The following is an 18,067-nucleotide window of genomic DNA, read 5'->3' on the forward strand; positions in this document are numbered from 1 at the left end:
GGCTGCAGGCAGAGAGGGGGAGTAGAACTTCCACATGGATCACCTAGGCGATCTGAGTGGAAGTGGGAGTGGGTACCTGGTTTCCCCCTCAAACAATTTTATGTGCCAAATGTGAAAGGGTTGGGGGGGTGGAAGAGGCGGAAGAGAAGGCGGAAGAGAGGAACTTCCCCTTCACTTATTAACCCTTACATACTCATAGCAAACTCTTGCATATAAAGAGGGGGATTCTTAGATCACATATATTGCAATACATGTTTAAGCTGGCCAACTGAGTCATCGTGATCCCACTCTGGCCAGTCCCTACTCTATCTTGGAGATTGCCAACCTCTTGCTAAAATATCATACTCTTAGGAACGTGAACATATAGTGGTTGATTTACTAAAACTGGAGAGTGCAAAACGGCTTCCAGGTTTTATTGTCAAAGCCTAATTGAATAAGTTAATTGGCTACCATGCACAGCTGCATCAGATTTTGCACTCCCCAGTTTTAGTAAATCAACCCCATAGTGGCAATATGGGGCAAACAGACACAGCTGGAGATGAAATGAGCTATAGACCAAAATTCAGCAATGCAAGTCCACAATGAAAAAATACACCAAGTTTAGGAGGGTGGGTGGGGGGATTATGATAGGAATGATATACATAAAACAATTATACAAAGCATTACACAAGTGTGGAGGTCAAAGGAATTGGGAGTTTATAATGGAGCATTTTCTATTTTGTCTATAAGGAATATTGTTTTGGGAAAATGCATCTATACACAAAATTGTATCTATATAAAGGGAATAAATGATCGCGCTTACGGATCTGTCTTGGTATGCTGCCTCCCCTAATGTAGGCCCCCAAGGGGGTCTATAACCACAGATTATACGAATGAAGAGGGGTGGTGGCGCTTCCTAGTTTGGGTAAAGGTGCCAGGTGTGAGAAAAAATGAAAATTATTTTTTATATTAATGCTCAGTGAACTATGAATACGTGACTAATAAACAGGCTGTTATTCAGTTAGCGAAATGATCCTGCCAAAAACATGACTCATCTTTAATCAGTGAGTGTTTCCTACTGGTAAATATACCTTAATGTGCAAGTCTCTAAGTGTATGCTAGATTACTAGCTCCAAGTTACCCGTCCTATGTATTAATACTGGTATAGACCTTAATAAAGCACATACCCTCAATTATAAATCATAAAAGAATATATATACAGTGAAAACATGTGCAATAAAGAATATATATAAACAAATATTTTTATGAGTGCATAAAGACTTAGTGATAGTCCATAATTATATGTAGAACCCCCCTCAGGGTTAACATCCCAAATTAGTGGGTGCGAATATTCCAACAGATCTTGCTGCGTGTAGCTAATAGTTCATCAAGTAAATTGAATTTCCATTCATAATAGTTGACATAAACACGGTGACTGTGAGTGTTCAAAAAATTCGGTGACTGTAAGTGTTCGAAAAATTCCACTTGTGACTTCGTGCTCCCCCTCAAGTGTCCCCACTCACCAGATCCCCTCGCCCCCACGGGGGCAATACGCTTATCTTTAGGCCCACCACGGTTGCTCCACCGATCTCATCCAAAGGTCTGGGGTAATTCACCTTCCTGTAGATGTTATCTCTATGGTTGGCTCCTCATAGAGGAAAAAAGATATAGGCTCCCATAGTGTAGTAAAAACGCTGGGTTTTATTTAAGACACAACAACTTGATCCAAACGATAACAGCTTTTTAAAAATAAGTGTAAAAATATATATTTTAAAATCCTGGATAGCCTAAATGTAGCTCACAAGCTGCACACAGTGCCACTAGTATTAATGGGCAACTGGTACAGAGTGTGTCGGTTAACACAGCAAAGGACGCTGAATGAGTGATTGTGGAATCAGCAGCAGCGCGCTGCGTTCCACCTGCGTTCCAGCTGCCTCTACCAGGAAGTGACGTAGTGTGCTTGGCGCCGTCGTACGCGTTTCGTCATTGACGTCCTCAGCGATGTCGCTGATTCCACAATCACTCATTCAGCGTCCTTTGCTGTGTTAGCCGACACACTCTGTACCAGTTGCCCATTAATACTAGTGGCACTGTGTGCAGCTTGTGAGCTACATTTAGGCTATCCAGGATTTTAAAATATATATTTTTACACTTATTTTTAAAAAGCTGTTATCGTTTGGATCAAGTTGTTGTGTCTTAAATAAAACCCAGTGTTTTTACTACACTATGGGAGCCTATATCTTTTTTCCTCTATGAGGAGCCAACCATAGAGATAACATCTACAGGAAGGTGAATTACCCCAGACCTTTGGATGAGATCGGTGGAGCAACCATGGTGGGCCTAAAGATAAGCGCATTGCCCCCGTGGGGGCGAGGGGATCTGGTGAGTGGGGACACTTGAGGGGGAGCACGAAGTCACAAGTGGAATTTTTCGAACACTTACAGTCACCAAATTTTTTGAACACTCACAGTCACCGTGTTTATGTCAACTATTATGAATGGAAATTCAATTTACTTGATGAACTATTAGCTACACGCAGCAAGATCTGTTGGAATATTCGCACCCACTAATTTGGGATGTTAACCCCGAGGGGGGTTCTACATATAATTATGGACTATCACTAAGTCTTTATGCACTCATAAAAATATTTGTTTATATATATTCTTTATTGCACATGTTTTCACTGTATATATATTCTTTTATGATTTATAATTGAGGGTATGTGCTTTATTAAGGTCTATAACAGTATTAATACATAGGACAGGTAACTTGGAGCTAGTAATCTAGCATACACTTAGAGACTTGCACATTAAGGTATATTTACCAGTAGGAAACACTCACTGATTAAAGATGAGTCATGTTTTTGGCAGGATCATTTCAGCCTGTTTATTAGTCACGTATTCATAGTTCACTGAGCATTAATATAAAAAATAATTTTCCTTTTTTCTCACACCTGGCACCTTTACCCAAAATTGTATCTATAGCCCAAACATTTTTTATAGAGTAGAGAAGGGCTAAAACATGAATATACCTTGCACCAATAAGGTCCAGTAGATGCTGCCATCTGTCATTAACTTTGCTCAGCTTGTACTCGATCTCTGATGCCTTGCTTTCGTGGCTGGCTTTAGCCAGTCTCTCTCCCATTTGCTGCAGCTGGATTTTGTTTTCCCGAAAAACTGCAATTTCCTCCTGGTAGTCCTATACAGCACAGACAAAATGTATCAGTGTCAGAAAAAACAGCTACTTGTCTAAATAACAACCAGATTCTTTCCTTAATTTTCTTAGTCGAGAGAGATTTCTGCAGCATATTTGACAAGTACAGAATCACAGTATATATAAAATAATGTGCAAAGTGGTTGGAGGGAAGCTTCAGAATGGCAGAAATGTTTTTATTACATATTATGTAAGCAGACTGCAGTTTCTCTTTAAAGAAATGGGGCATGCACAGTGTGTTGGCAATGGTGCAGATGCTCCATGAGCCTGCAGTTTGTTGGCACATTATGTGAGCAGACCGCAGTTCCTCTTTAAGGTGTCCGTTTATGAAACTGTGAACAGTGGTGATCCCTAGGATCGCCACTTATCATAGTCCATAAACGGTTTATGAAACCGAGATGATCAGGGGATAACGTGTTTGAACATGTTCTCCTGCCGACGATCTCCGCACAGAGAATTCTCATTGACGGACACAAAAACAACCAGTTTATGAAGCTGTGATCTCAGCACTTCACTTGCAATCTGAGTCAGAATTCACACTCCCCGATTCATCAGCTCAGAGGTGGAGAATCGGGGAGTGAAGAGAGAATCTGTTGGGATCCGAGGAGGAAGAAGGAAGATTATTAACTTCCTTCTTCCTCGAACAGAACCCCCAAGACAGTAACCATGCCCCCATTATATTTATGTGTATACATAAATATACATATATATATATATATATATATATATATATATATATATAATGTGTGCCTATATATGTATATATAGTGTGTGTGTATATATTATGTAGCGGGACTCTTTATTTTATTAGCATTAACCACGCCGTCTGTCCATGTACTGAGCAGTGATAATTTATTACTGCTTAATAAACTGACAACTCGGTGTTTCAGTGAATTTCTGGTACTGTCATTTCATAAAGTCTCATGAGATTCCAGTATCAGGGGCCGTTCTCCACTGTTTGAAGCATTTGTAGATCGCTTTACTCCTCCAAAGGAGAAGAGATCTACAAAGCTTCATAAACTGGCATCCAGAGGAGAACGATCTCCTCTGAGAATGCCAGAGAACGAAGCAGTGAAATTTTTTCACTGCTTCATAAACGGACACCTAAGTAACAACAAGGAAGGAAGGAATGTTTCCCTGTTGGAAATCTCTGAATCATGAATCAACTGTGGGTTTAGAGTTCTGTGTATGCAGGTTTTGCTTGATTGACGGCATGTCTGTTTTCTAATGCGATGAGGTGATCAGCCCTTAGTCACATGGTCACTTTAAAGTAACAGTAAACAAACAGTGGGTGTGCCAGCCTAGTGCATTATCTTTTTATACCATTTATTAGTAAAAATTGAAGTACGTATTATACTCACAAACCAACATGTGTAAGCTCATCAAAGCAAATCCAGGAACAGAACACCAGAACTCATGCATATCATCTCATCACATCACAAAATACAACTGCACAGGTCAGAAAGGCTGATGCGTTTCGAGGGACATACCCACTTCCTCAGTGCCAAGAGACCTGCCACTTCAAGCTAAACTTAAATGCCATTTGTGATATCACAGCTTGAACCAGACCTGTGCAGATCTACCTTGTGATGAGATGATATGCAGGAGTTCTGGTGTTCTGTTCCTGGATTTGCTAAACCGCTTGGACAGAGAAATCTCCACTGCCTACTTTTGTATTCAAACAGCCGCAGCACCTGCAGCTGCCTGGATATTTAAGCAGTGACTGCATCTGGAAGCAGTCACTGTTTTGGCAAAAAATTTTTCCCAGCACATGCTTTTTAAATCTACTTTTGCTGAGCTGGGTCGTGCTGACAGGGCCACCTCAGGCTCAAAGTTCATAGAAAAGAGAAATTTACCAGCTACTTGCACTTCAGTACTGCAGAACTGTTCTTACCTCTTAGGCCAGGAAATCTACAATTTATTGCAAAGCTACATCTCCTAGTATTTGAGCAGCATTACACAAGGTAAATCATTAGAAAGCCAGCTGAATAAAGTAATAGTCACAGTTATATTTTAGGTTGTCCAAGATCACATAAGTAAATGCACCGTGATTTTTAAAAAAGGGCCCCACACAGGCTCAATTTCATGTACTCAAATACCTCTAGCTGATTTGTTTTAAAGGCAAATAATACATTACCAAAGCCTTTGGCTATTTTTAAGCTGCACCTACAAAAAGAGTGCCTTAGGCACATGCCTAATTTGCCCTAATAGAGAACTGTTCATATGGAACATAAACAATAGAGCAATATAAAAATATACATTCAATAATGATTGTGTACAACCCTGTATCGAATTAAAAAAGTTTTCCAATTAAAAGAAATGTGAGTACCTTTCTTAGCTTGTCAATCATCTCTTCAATGCTAATGTCCCCATTCTGAGAGACCTTGCTTTCCATCTGGGTCAGCCACTCACACAGCTCTTTGTTCTTTTCATTAAAAATTGCCCACTCATTAAGCCTCTCACTGACTTGCTGCCGACGTAAAGAGACCTGTAATTACAGAATACAGCCATTATTGATCCTAATGCCTGGTAAACACAATGAGATTATCGGACAAATGATCATTCGTTTATTTTTTTTTTTGCATGCTAATCTCATATCGAAAATAAAGAGTTTACTAAAATTACGAAAATTCTCGTAAAATTCAGAAGTGATGTAATGTGTTGTAGTGTATTTGTATTATATTTTCAAACGACAACTGTACTGATTAAACAAAACATTTCCGTGCTTGTCCCATTAGATAATTTTGCATGAATTGTCGTGATTGGGCCTCAAAAGCTAACGATCAGATAATCGTACAATCACTTGCATGATTTTCTGAACGTGTGTACAGACCTTAAGACCTAAAATACCAAGGCCTCATGCACACTTGCAGAAAAAAACACAGCTCTTAGAGGCATTTTTTATGCCTCTGAACAGAGCTCTATTTCAGTCCATGGGGGGATTTACAAAAACTGGAGCACACAGAATCCAGTGGAGCTATGCATAGTAACCAATCAGCTGTTATTTTTTATTGTTAAAGCTTAATTGAACAAGATGAAGTTAGTAGCTGATTGGTTACTATGCACAGCTGAACCAGATTCTGTGTGTTTCAGTTTTAGTGAATCCCCTCCCAATGTATCTATGCATAAAAAAATTAAAAAAAATACATACCATACAAAGATGCCCTAAACCTGTGTTCAGATTTATTCTAGATAAATAAAAAATCTTTAGCTCATCTTACCAAAAGCAATCTACCAACAGGGGCGTTCAAAGTGTTAACCAACTTTTCAAAAGTATGCAAAAATAAAGACATTACACACGCTATAATACCCTTATACCCTAATCAATCTAATAAGTGCAAAATCAACCTCTAATGTTGTACATGTGCAAACATGTTAAAACTTAAGTAATTACACATCAAAATACTTCTGTCAGAAACATTTAGAGTAGATGGGAATATTTTCATACGCCCGTGTGCATGTACTTGCAAACCCTAATTTTAGGGCTTGCTCACACCGATCTCTGCAAGGGCACACAGAGAACAATTGTTTTCCATATACCCCATTTATGTAACAGAGTTCCTGGGTGCCGAGAAGTGAGGTGCAAAAAAAAAAATGCATTTGTCTGCAATTGACTGGCTCTCACCTGAAGGCTCTATGTACTGTCCATTTCTAAATGGTTTAGAGAATCAGATGACATGTTATGCTGACATTTCGATAAAGTTAGAAGAAAAAAAAAAAGTACACAGTGTCCTGTGCTGAAATACGTACCGTACCACCCCCCCGGACCTCACACTGACAGCTGTCCACACAGTAAAACCACCCGTTTTACCATATGGGCCAGTGTGAACGGGTCCTCAATCTAAACCTGCACTAGAAAATGTGTAAATGCTTCACCCTGTAGTCTAAGATTAAACAGCACAGGTTACAACATGAATGTAAACCAGAGAGAACTCAGGTATTAATAAACAACACATAAAATATTGCATAGCAACACACTAATACTGCGAACAATACTTACACATTACTTTGCCATGAACAGTAATAAAGCTATTAGTGGAGTAGTTATTCATACTTCTAAGTTTGCAGCATGAACAGAATTTCTGTGAAGAGCTCTGTTTGATTTTGAAGCTAGAAATGGTACATTTCCTGTTGGTCTCACCTCAGAAAACGAGCAGAGGAAATAACTGTGATATGCTTTGCTTATTGTCACATCCGGGGGACTTTAGGCATTTGTGCAATTTTATACATCTGTCTTTTCGTATAACACCAACAACATGTACACATGCAATTGAAAGTTGCGCAGGAAGTTTTTATATCATATTTTACATGGAACTGTGATCATTGGCAGCTACATTTTGCTAGATCAGTTGATTATTGCTATTACTATTACTATCACACTGCAATTTTTAAGTGATGTTTTAAGTGATGTATTCCAAAGTGTAAAGCATATCTAAACGCAAAAATAAAAACTAAAATACTGCTGTAAATGTCAATAGGTAAAATGCTGCCAAACATTGTAAGTTCTTTATAAATAACTGTAATAATTTAATAAACAGCAGCCTATTAGTCCCTAGATGTGTTGGCTACATTTGTTTGACTTTTACCCTTTATTTTCACCTGGTTATCCACCTGTGATCTTCTGCTGCAAATTCCAGGACCCACTGTCCTAAAGCTGCAGCTGAAATACCAGATCTTGACGTTGCAGAGGCAATACCTGGCTGCTTCTGCCTAAGCAGAACACATCATCAGTTGCAACATTAGGACAGAATTTGAAGAGAATAAATAGACTGTTTGGGCCCAGAAAAAAAAAGGGTTGCAAGTATTTTTTAGGATTTACAGATTGTAGGCAGCATGAGGATAAGTGGGTCTACAGTATGTTTCTTTTCTTTTTTTGATCAGATACATTTTTATTGGGATTTGTCATGGTTTACAAACAAAACCTACACCCCCCTCTTCCCCGCCAAACCATATCACTATCCACCCATCCCAACAAAAAACATATAAAAGCTGCAGCACATATGTAAAAACACCTAAGAACCTTGGTCTGTGAAAAGCAAATTTAGAGACAATAAGGAATTCTTATACCCATGTAGCGACAATGAGTCATAGAGGTGGGTGGGGGGGTTGTTAATCAAATATGTTACTGATAACTTAATTGATCTCAGTAGTTGCAAAAAGAGGTCGGGGAATGACTGTGTCATAATATTTTAAGTAAACTTTGGAAGAGTCAGAGTGAAGTAATGCTGAGATTTAAGGGGCGAGTCGATTCTGAAATCTGTTTCTGACTCTAGATCCACTTTTATTTTTCAGTACCACTCTAAAAATACAAGCTAGTAAAAAAAACTGTGAGAAGTAATGTCTGCAAGCTTGTCTGGTTTAACTGGATACATTAAACAAGATATTGTATTTGTAAAAATGCACATGAATTTAAAATTTTGTTAAGTAGTGAAGTACTTGCTATCACCCTCTAGGGCAGACCTGAAACAGTTATTGAATGGAAGAGGTATTAGGCAGTTTATAGCGATCCTTATCCACCAGAATCCCAAGTCAGAGGCGCTCTATACAAAAATACTAACTTATTCAACAGGTTGCCATTGTAAACAGAGCCCCTAGCTTAATAAATTCCTACCACCTCCTGACAGCCTTTTAAGTAGATGAGAGAGCCAGAAGGTGGAGGAAGTGTCACAATCACACGATCACTGTAATTGCCTTTCACAGTGGTCATAAGATCAGGAATCCATCCTGTTGGCTCCCAATCACAGAGACTTAGTCATTGTGCTGGGAGGTCACAGTGAGCATGCTCTCAGCACGCAAACTTGGACCCCCTTTGATGCATATGTGCGACAGCTGGGTGTCACTCTGCATTATCCCAGATCTTTACATGGATACCCCCTACTTCCTTGGGGTTGTTTTTTGTATGTGCCTTGGTGTCCGTGGGTCTGCAACACCACAGCTCCCGGGACAGACACTTCCAGCAGCACTCATCATCTAGTACTGCACTGTTTGTACCCAGAGCCGATTTGTAAGTATTCAGGGATGGACTTTGTTTCCTTCCTATAATACCCTTTTCCAACCTCCCCCCTTCCTTTTGTCAGTTGGGGTAACCAGTATAATAAAATTGGCATTTATACACCTTTTTGTAGATATGTGTCATGCATTCGCTCTTGAGGAAGCAAGTCCGCGAAACGCGTTGTGCCATTTGGATACAGTGATGTTTTCAATCCACGTTTCTAAATGTTTTTTAAGTATAGATTTTCTTATGTTTTTTTACAGCAATAACTATATGACATGGATTGCCAATCAGCTCCTAATGCATTATGCTAAACATTTGTGCGTATGTACACATTATGGACTGTGTTATGCCACATGCTATCTAAAGTATCTCACAAAAGTGAGTACACCCCTCACATTTTTATAAATATTTATTATATTTTTCATATGACAACACTAAAGAAATGACACTTTGCTACAATGTAAAATAGTGAGTGTACAGTTTAAATAAAGTGTAAATTTGCTGTCCCCTCAAAAAAACTCAACACACAGCCATTAATGTCTAAACCACTGGTAACAAAAGTGAGTAAAACCCTAAGTGAAATGACGGAATTGGGCCCAAAGTGTCAATATTTTGTGTGGCCACCATTATTTTCCAGCACTGCCTTAACCCTCTTGGGAATGGAGTTCACCAGAGCTTCATAGGTTGCCACTGGAGTCCTCTTCCACTTCTCCATGATGACATCACGGACATGGTGGATTTTAGAGACCTTGCATTTGAGGATGCCCCACAGATGCTTAATAGGGTTTAAGTCTAGAGACATGCTTGGCCAGTCCATCACCTTTGCCCTCAGTTTCTTTAGCAAGGCAGTGGCCATTTTGGAGGCGTGTTTGGGTTCGTTATCATGTTGGAATACTGCCCTGCGGCCCAGTCTCCGAAGGGAGGGGATCATGCTCTGCTTCAGTATGTCACAGTACATGTTGGGATTCATGGTTCTCTCAATGAACTGTAGCTCCCCAGTACCGGCAGCATTCATGCAGCCCCAGACCATGACACTCCCACCACCATGCTTGACTGTAGGCAAGACACACTTGTCTTTGTACTCCTTACCTGGTTGCCGCCACACACACTTGACACCATCTGAACCAATTACGTTTATCTTGGTCTCATCAGACCACAGGACATGGTTTCATTAATCCATGTCCTTAATCTGCTTGTCTTCAACAAACTGTTTGTGGGGTTTCTTGCGCCTCATCTTTAAAAGAGGCTTCCTTCTGGGATGACAGCCATGCAGACCAAATGGATGCAGTGTGCGGCGTATGGTCTGAGCACTGACAGGCTGACCCCCCACCCCTTCAACCTCTGCAGCAATGCTGACAGCACTCATACATCTATTTCCCAAAGACAACCTCTGGATATGATGCTGAGCATGTGCACTCAACTTCTTTGGTGAACCATGGCGAGGCCTGCTCTGAGTGTAACCTGTCCTGTTAAACCACTGTATGGTCTTGGCCACTGTGCTGCAGCTCAGTTTCAGGGTCTTTGCAATCTTCTTTTAGCCTAGGCCATCTTTATGTAGAGTAACAATTTTTTTTTTTATCCTCAGAGAGTTCTTTGCCATGAGGTGCCATGTTGCACTTTCAGTGACCAGTATGAGAGAGTGAGAGCGATAACACCAAATTTAACACACCTGCTCCCCAGTCACACCTGAGACCTTGCAACACTAATGAGGGAAAATGGCTAATTGGGCCCAATTTGGACATTTTTACTAATGAATGTACTCACTTTTGTTGCCAGCGGTTTGGACAATAATGACTGTGTTGAGTTATTTTGAGGGGACAGCAAATTTACACTGTTATACCAGCTGCACACTCACTACTTTACATTGTAGCAAAGTATAATTTCTTCAGTGTTGTCACATGAAAAGATATATAATAAAATATTTACAAAAATGCGAGGGGTGTACTCACTTTTGTGAGATACTGTATGTGTATACATATATATATATATATATATATATATATATATATATATATATATATATATATATATGAATTTTCCATGTGCTTAAGAATTGCAATGTGTTATAGTATCTATTTTTTATATCAAATAAACATGACCATTTTTTACCAACCATATTTCATGTGCCTCATGTAAACTCCTACCCTTCTCTCTTTTGTTTCGGGTGTTAAGATCCACCTGCCCTTTTGCTGTATATACATGTCAAGGCGGCAGGGGGAAGTAAAGGGCTCCTACAATATTCTAAGGACTAAAATGAAGCATCTGCAGGGCCCTTTGGATGCCTCATTTTAGGGTCTCCTTTCAAATGCATAACTATATCCAAGTGGAAGGTTTACATTAAATTGTAATTTAAATGCTGAAACTATAAAAACAAAAGTTCCAAACCTTGAACATTCCCCAGAAACCAGGAACACTTGGTAAGCATAAGTAAATCAGATTGGGCTTTTATTTATGGAGAAAAGCTTGGCACCGGTAAATATCTATTACATCAGGAGATCATAAACCAGAATTGTAACTCTGGGTCTATTAGGACTGACTTAACAGTCTTGGATGGCTTATCTCTGAATCCTTGAGATTTGGCTAAAAATAAACATAATCAAATCTATTAAACATTCTCTTGCCTGAGGATTAAATTGAGCAGAAACTTTGTGACTCAATCACAGTGCTAATAGAAATACATAAAATCAGAGCTCCTGGCAGATATAAAAGACACACATGAATACAACTCTGTATTTATTTATAAATCATTAAATGTATTTTTGAAATGCAAGCAGTTTAAAGTGGTTGTAAACCCGTACAGGCCACTTTTTGCTACAGGTAAGCCTATAATAAGGCTTACCTGTAGCTACCCAGGATATCTCCTAAACCTGCACGGTATAGGAGATATCCCCTGTATCTGCATGTGCCGACGTCATCGACACGTGCGCACTGAAGCAATGGCACGTACATGCCGTTTGCTTCAGTAAGTGTGTGCCGTTACCGTAGGCTCCCGCGTGCATGCACGGTAGTGACGTCATTGCAGCTCCGGCCAATTACAGCGCCGGAGCCACGATACCCGGAAGTAACACCCGGGAGTGATGTCGCTGGCCGGTGCTGTGTATGGGCACCGCAGCGAGGGCTTCAATCTCAGGCGAGTATTATATAATGAGCTAGTATGCTATGCTACTAGCTCATTATGCCTTTGTCTTGCAGGTGTCTTTTGCAGATAAAATTGATCTCACATATATATTTCATTAGTAAAGTTAGCTGTTTGTTCGAAGTTCAAAAATGTTTTTTTTTTTTTTCTTTAAATATAGATGCAATGAAAATGGTGTTACCTGGTCTATAGAGTTTTCACAGAGCATAATGACAACACGGAGTTAGGTACAGTATCAAGTGTGTGTTTATATCAGTCATTTTCATTAGTATCCCCCTGATTAAATTACCTGATGACACAGTTCCTCCCACTGTCTCTGCAGCAGTTCAATGCGCTCATTAAGAATAGAAATATCATCTGCACTGATATATGGTAAAAAGGTGTCCTTCAGTTCCGTCAGATGAGCAAGATCCTCCACCCATCCTTCCACTGCATTTCCAAGTTCCTGTAAGAGGAGAATCATTGTATGTATAATTTACAAATACAAATTGAAAACTCTAATATATAAAATAGTCCTTCATACAACTGCATTCTAGATTCAGTTATCGGCGGGGTCATCTGCTGCTTACCTTGCATCTGATCTGTTCTGAATGGAGTTCATCATGGTGGACAGGCAAAGGCTGAGTGAGGTTTTTCCTGAATGTTCTTAGCTTTTCCAAGGAATCTGCTATTCCTTTTTCACATTTCTCCCAGTCCTAAAAATTATATATTTCCAAAGTGTTACAAGGTACTATATAAGTAACAAAGAACATAACAAAGAAAAATCTATATTTGTGCAGCACAGGATGCACTGCAGAGCAATATATGTCAGGATTACCCATTCAAGGTAAAGCCTGCAAAGTCAGGGATTTGTTTCATGTCTGAAAAAGCAAGCCCCACAATACTCCGCATTAAATCATCTTACAGCTATAGGAAGTGCTGTCTTTAAATGATAATAAAAATATAATACAAAAAATGGCACAAGTGATTTGTACTAAGTGCATCTAAAATTTAAATAATTGAAACGCTAATTATCAGCAACAGTTCCTGCAATATACAGATAGCACATCATTTGAAACACAGTCCAGTCATTTACCTGCAACCTTGAGCTACTTATAATAAAAAGCTGCAGCAGGACCAAATGCAAACATTTTAGTCTTTTGGTCCTTTCACAATGACATCATCTATTCCAATCAGTGGGAGATCTATGAACAGATCCCATGCTGAATTGGAGTAAAACGGATGTTATTTTTGTGATATCCATGTTTATCAAATTTTTAAATCCATCTTCTGATGGAGGAGTTTAACAGACCTATGTTAGGTCTATGGGCGGGTGGATGTAAATAGCCATGCATCTGTTCACCTCCTTTTACCTCTGTTCCATCCTATTTAAGTCTGGAGAACAGTAATGCCGCGTACACACCAGCAGACTTTCCGGCAGACTTGGTCTGGCGGACCAGACTCGGTCAGACAATTCAATTGTGTGTGGGCTCCAGCAGACTTTTTTTCCCCAAAAGTCAGACGGACCTATAAATAAAACATGTTTCAAATCTTTCCGACGGACTCAAGTCCGGTCGAAAAATCTGCTCGTCTGTATGCTAGTCCGACAGACTAAAACCGACGCTAGGGCAGCTATTGGCTACTGGATATCAACTTCCTTCTTTTAGTCCGGTCGTACGTCATCACGTACGAATCCGTCAGACTTTGGTGTGATCGTGTGTAGGCAAGTCCGTTCGTTAGGAAAGTCCGTCGGAAGTCCGCCGAAAGTCCGTTGGATAGACTGTCGGACCAGTCCGGTCGAAAAGTCCACTCGTGTGTACGCGGCATAAGAAGTTGCAATAGGGTTCATTTACTAAAATTGGGGAGTGAAAAATCTGGTGAAGCTGTGCATGGTGGCCAATCAGCTTCTAACTTCAGCTTGTTCAATTAAGCTTTGACAAAAAAAAAAACCTGGAAATTGAATGGTTTCTAACTTTCTATGCAGAGCTGCACCAGGTTTTGCACTCTCCAGTTTTAGTAAATCCACCCCAAAACCTTTTCCACTTTTTTAACCTTGATGCACTTGGAGGTAGTCAGATGTAAACAGAAGCATGTCTGTTTAGATTTGCCTACCCATAGAATAACACTGATCTTTAATTCATATCCACCTGAAACATTGGCAGGTGGATATGATCTAAACGGACATGTGAATGGGGAGATAAAGTCCTTAACCGCTTGCCGACCACCGAATACAGATGTACATCGGCAGAATGGCACAGGCAGGCAAATGGGCGTACAGGTACGTCCCTTTAAATTTGCCACCTTTCAGGCACGTGCCCAGAGCACACCTCAGGAGCGTGCCCACGGGTCCCGGGAACTCAATGTTCTCCAGCGGCCTGTGATTGCGGTGTGGAGTAGTAGAATGGGGAGATGCCTATGAAAACAAGGCATTTCCCCGTTCTGCCTTGTGTCATGACAGATATCTACTGCTCTCTGCGATCGGGAGCAGTGATCGCTGTCATGTCCTAGGTAGCCCCTCCCCCCTTCAGTTAGAATCACTCCCTAGGACACACTTAACCCCTTCGTCGCCCCTTAGTGGTTAACCCCTTCCTTGCCAGTGTCATTTACACAGTAATCAGTGCATTTTTATAGCACTGATCGCTGTATAAATGACAATGGTCCCAAAATAGTGTCAAAAGTGTCCGATGTGTCCGCCATAATGTTGCAGTCACGATCAAAATCGCAGATCGCTGCCAATTTTTTAAATATATTTTTGGGGGATATTTATTATAGCAAAAAGTAAAAAATACTTTTTTTTTTCAAAACTGTCGCTTTTTTTTGTTTATAGCGCAAAAAAAAAATAAAACACAGAGGTGATCAAATACCACCAAAAGAAAGCTCTATTTGTGGGGAAAAAGGACATCAATTTTGTTTGGGTACACCATCGCACGACCGCGCGATTGTCAGTTAAAGCGACGCAGTGTCGAATTGCAAAAAGTGCTCTGATCAATAAGGGGGTACAATCTTCCAGGGCTGAAGTGGTTAAAGTGCCACTAAACCCACATCATAAAAAAACTATCAATAAATGCTGTATTACATGCTGTTCCTTCTCACTCTGAGATTCGTTTTTTGTATTCTGCAAAAAACATGGTTGATCCTGCTGTTCTCTGTCTCTCCCTTCTGTCCATGTCCCCAATTCATTTGGGGATTTTGCAGAGCAGTGTTGGCAGCTCTGCACATGCTCAGTTTTTAGTGAGTTTTTAGTGAGTTTCTATGCTGAGCATTTCCTCTCTATTACATCTGAGCAGCCCATGTGACTACAGAATCACGCATGTGGGCGTATACACAGTGGTAAATGACAGCCCACTTCCTCCCTCCTTCTCCATGCCCCTTAACCAGCTAAACACAATGGGGGCGGGATATTACATGTACAGTAGATTAATGGAGGAATCACCTTCCTCTATAAATATAAATAATAAAGATTTGATTTTCAAATATATATTTGTATGACAATTTAAAACAGTTTATTGATTTTAATTATTTGTTTTTACTCTGTATTCCAAAGGCTGTGTTTCATTTTTTATTTTTTTTTAACATGTGACCAGCAGTAGAGGACTAGAAACGCCTCCTGATGTTTCCCAGCAGACAGGCTGGAAAGATCTGGGTTATATGACAGCTGTATATCGATTAGAAAAAGGTTACTTGGATTTTTTTTTCTAATAAAAATAATTACAGTGCCATCATCCATTTAAGAAATAGAAAGGGCAATGTAAATTAAACAGTGTGTGTTTAGTATCACTTTAATTGCAGCAAGTTTGATGTCTAGCAAGTGCATACAGTGGAGGAACATATGATTATGAGAGTGCCAGGTCCTCCATAGAAAGCAATATGTGAATCATTGAATTATATCAATGATTCTACTCTGAATGGCAAATGCTACAAACTTGATTTGGTCCAGCAGATGTATCAGTTAATGTATTATAAATATGGTGAATATTACCAAGACCTGGATTTCTTAGTGAAGAATAAGAAGTCCAGGTAAGCACTGACTGCAGCTCAATCCAGTGATTGAAGCAAATGTGCTTTATAACTTAGGAATCAATGGCAAAAAACCCAACGGGTGAAAGGTGGTGCATGATCAATGAACCTATAATTCTCACCCAGTGTCAGTTCAAATCCTTGCCAACTGAACCATTGTTACTTACAATATCTTACCTTTACTATATGTTGGCTATATCAGGTTATCGGGTCATCATAGCTCTATAGAGAAATCTGATATATACCTATATGCCAGTAGGACAGATGTTTCCAAATTTGATCTCAATGGGGTAGTAGATCAGATAACTGTTAACAAAAAAGGTGAGTCTGACCTATAGACCCTACTCCCCTGCCTAACATATGAACATGCAGTTGTCCTTTAAATAAGCCCCACATATATTGAAACACATGGAAAATTCTTTACATATATCTTATGAATTAAACAGAAAAGCATCAATAACGTTATTCAGATTTCTCCAACTATATTACTGCAGGGGTTGTGTGCATGCTGTAAATATCCTGAACATTACTGTTATTGTAAAATCTAACATGATGGGAGCTAGCCAGTGACAGCATTTACTACATCTGCTTAGTTTATGACATTATCCACATACTAAAGCTAATTTCTATAGGAATGAGTATAAAGAAGGCGGCACATACTTTCAATAGGAATGCAAGCTGTTTCTTCTGTTCCTCCAGTCTCAGTGTGGTGGCCTTCCATCGCTCTTGAATGTCAATGAGCTCTGCCTGCAAGGAAGCCTCCGCCCCACTGTCAGCAGAGAGAAGCAGCTGCTTCCCAGCCTCCACAGTCAGGATGTAGCTCCCTTGCTGTCTGTGAAGTACTCTGTCTCTTAGCTGTAACACCAAAACAACAATGTATCTTGTTTCAGTAACATACATGCAGAATAAGCTAACACAGAGAATGCAACTATGCAGATCACATATAAGGGCTGATTTATTAAATCCGATAAAAGGAAACGTGCTTGTGTGCGTGTGTTATGTAACATGACCTACACCTTTGTTGCAACTACCAGTGCCATTAGCATGCAAATCATCTCCCCTGAACTAGGAAGTACTGCAAGGACAAATACTGCAAAATATAATGGACACTATGGTCATGCCTACAATGCCTACTATCCTTGCACCTTGAATATACCATTGTACATAAACCTTGCTATATGTAGCTAATACAAATTTTCACCCTGTGGACATATAGTTCACGATTTTAAGAATGAATGACTCCTGTAATTTTTTTCTCTGGGTCCCTGCAATGAAATAAGTGACCATGACATCCCTAGTGTATTCCTGCACTACTGCATCCGCAAAGTGTACAGTGCCTTGCAAAAGTATTCACCCCCTTGGCTTTTTACCTACCTTCTTACATTACAGCCTTTAGTTCAATGTTTTTTTAATCTGAATTATATGTGAGGGATCAGAACACAATAGTCTAAGTTGGTGAAGTAAAATTAGAAAAATATATACATAAAACTATTTTTTAGAAATAAAAAAATGATAATTGGCATGTGCATATGTATTCACCCCCTTTGTTATGAAGCCCATAAAAAGCTCTGGTGCAACAAATTACCTTCAGAAGTCACATAATTAATGAAATGATGTTCACCTGTGTGTAATCTAAGTGTCACATGATCTGTCATTACATATACACACCTTTTTGAAAGGCCCCAGAGGCTGCAACACCTAAGCAAGAGGCACCACTAACCAAACACTGCCATGAAGACCAAGAATTC

The 18,067-nt window shown here is 39.7% G+C and overlaps 1 protein-coding gene across 1 annotated transcript in view; it reads right to left on the reverse strand.

Annotated features, from left to right (window-relative positions):
* SYNE1 (spectrin repeat containing nuclear envelope protein 1) overlaps positions 1–18,067 on the reverse strand; it is a 513,156-nt gene that overhangs the window by 67,299 nt on the left and 427,790 nt on the right. The window contains 5 exon segments of the mRNA XM_073627830.1: positions 3,011–3,177; positions 5,522–5,680; positions 12,613–12,768; positions 12,893–13,018; positions 16,980–17,174. Coding sequence (XP_073483931.1) covers positions 3,011–3,177; positions 5,522–5,680; positions 12,613–12,768; positions 12,893–13,018; positions 16,980–17,174 — 803 coding nt within the window.

This window comes from Aquarana catesbeiana, linkage group LG04, assembly GCF_042186555.1.
Source record: "Aquarana catesbeiana isolate 2022-GZ linkage group LG04, ASM4218655v1, whole genome shotgun sequence".
Taxonomy (NCBI): Eukaryota; Metazoa; Chordata; class Amphibia; order Anura; family Ranidae; genus Aquarana; species Aquarana catesbeiana.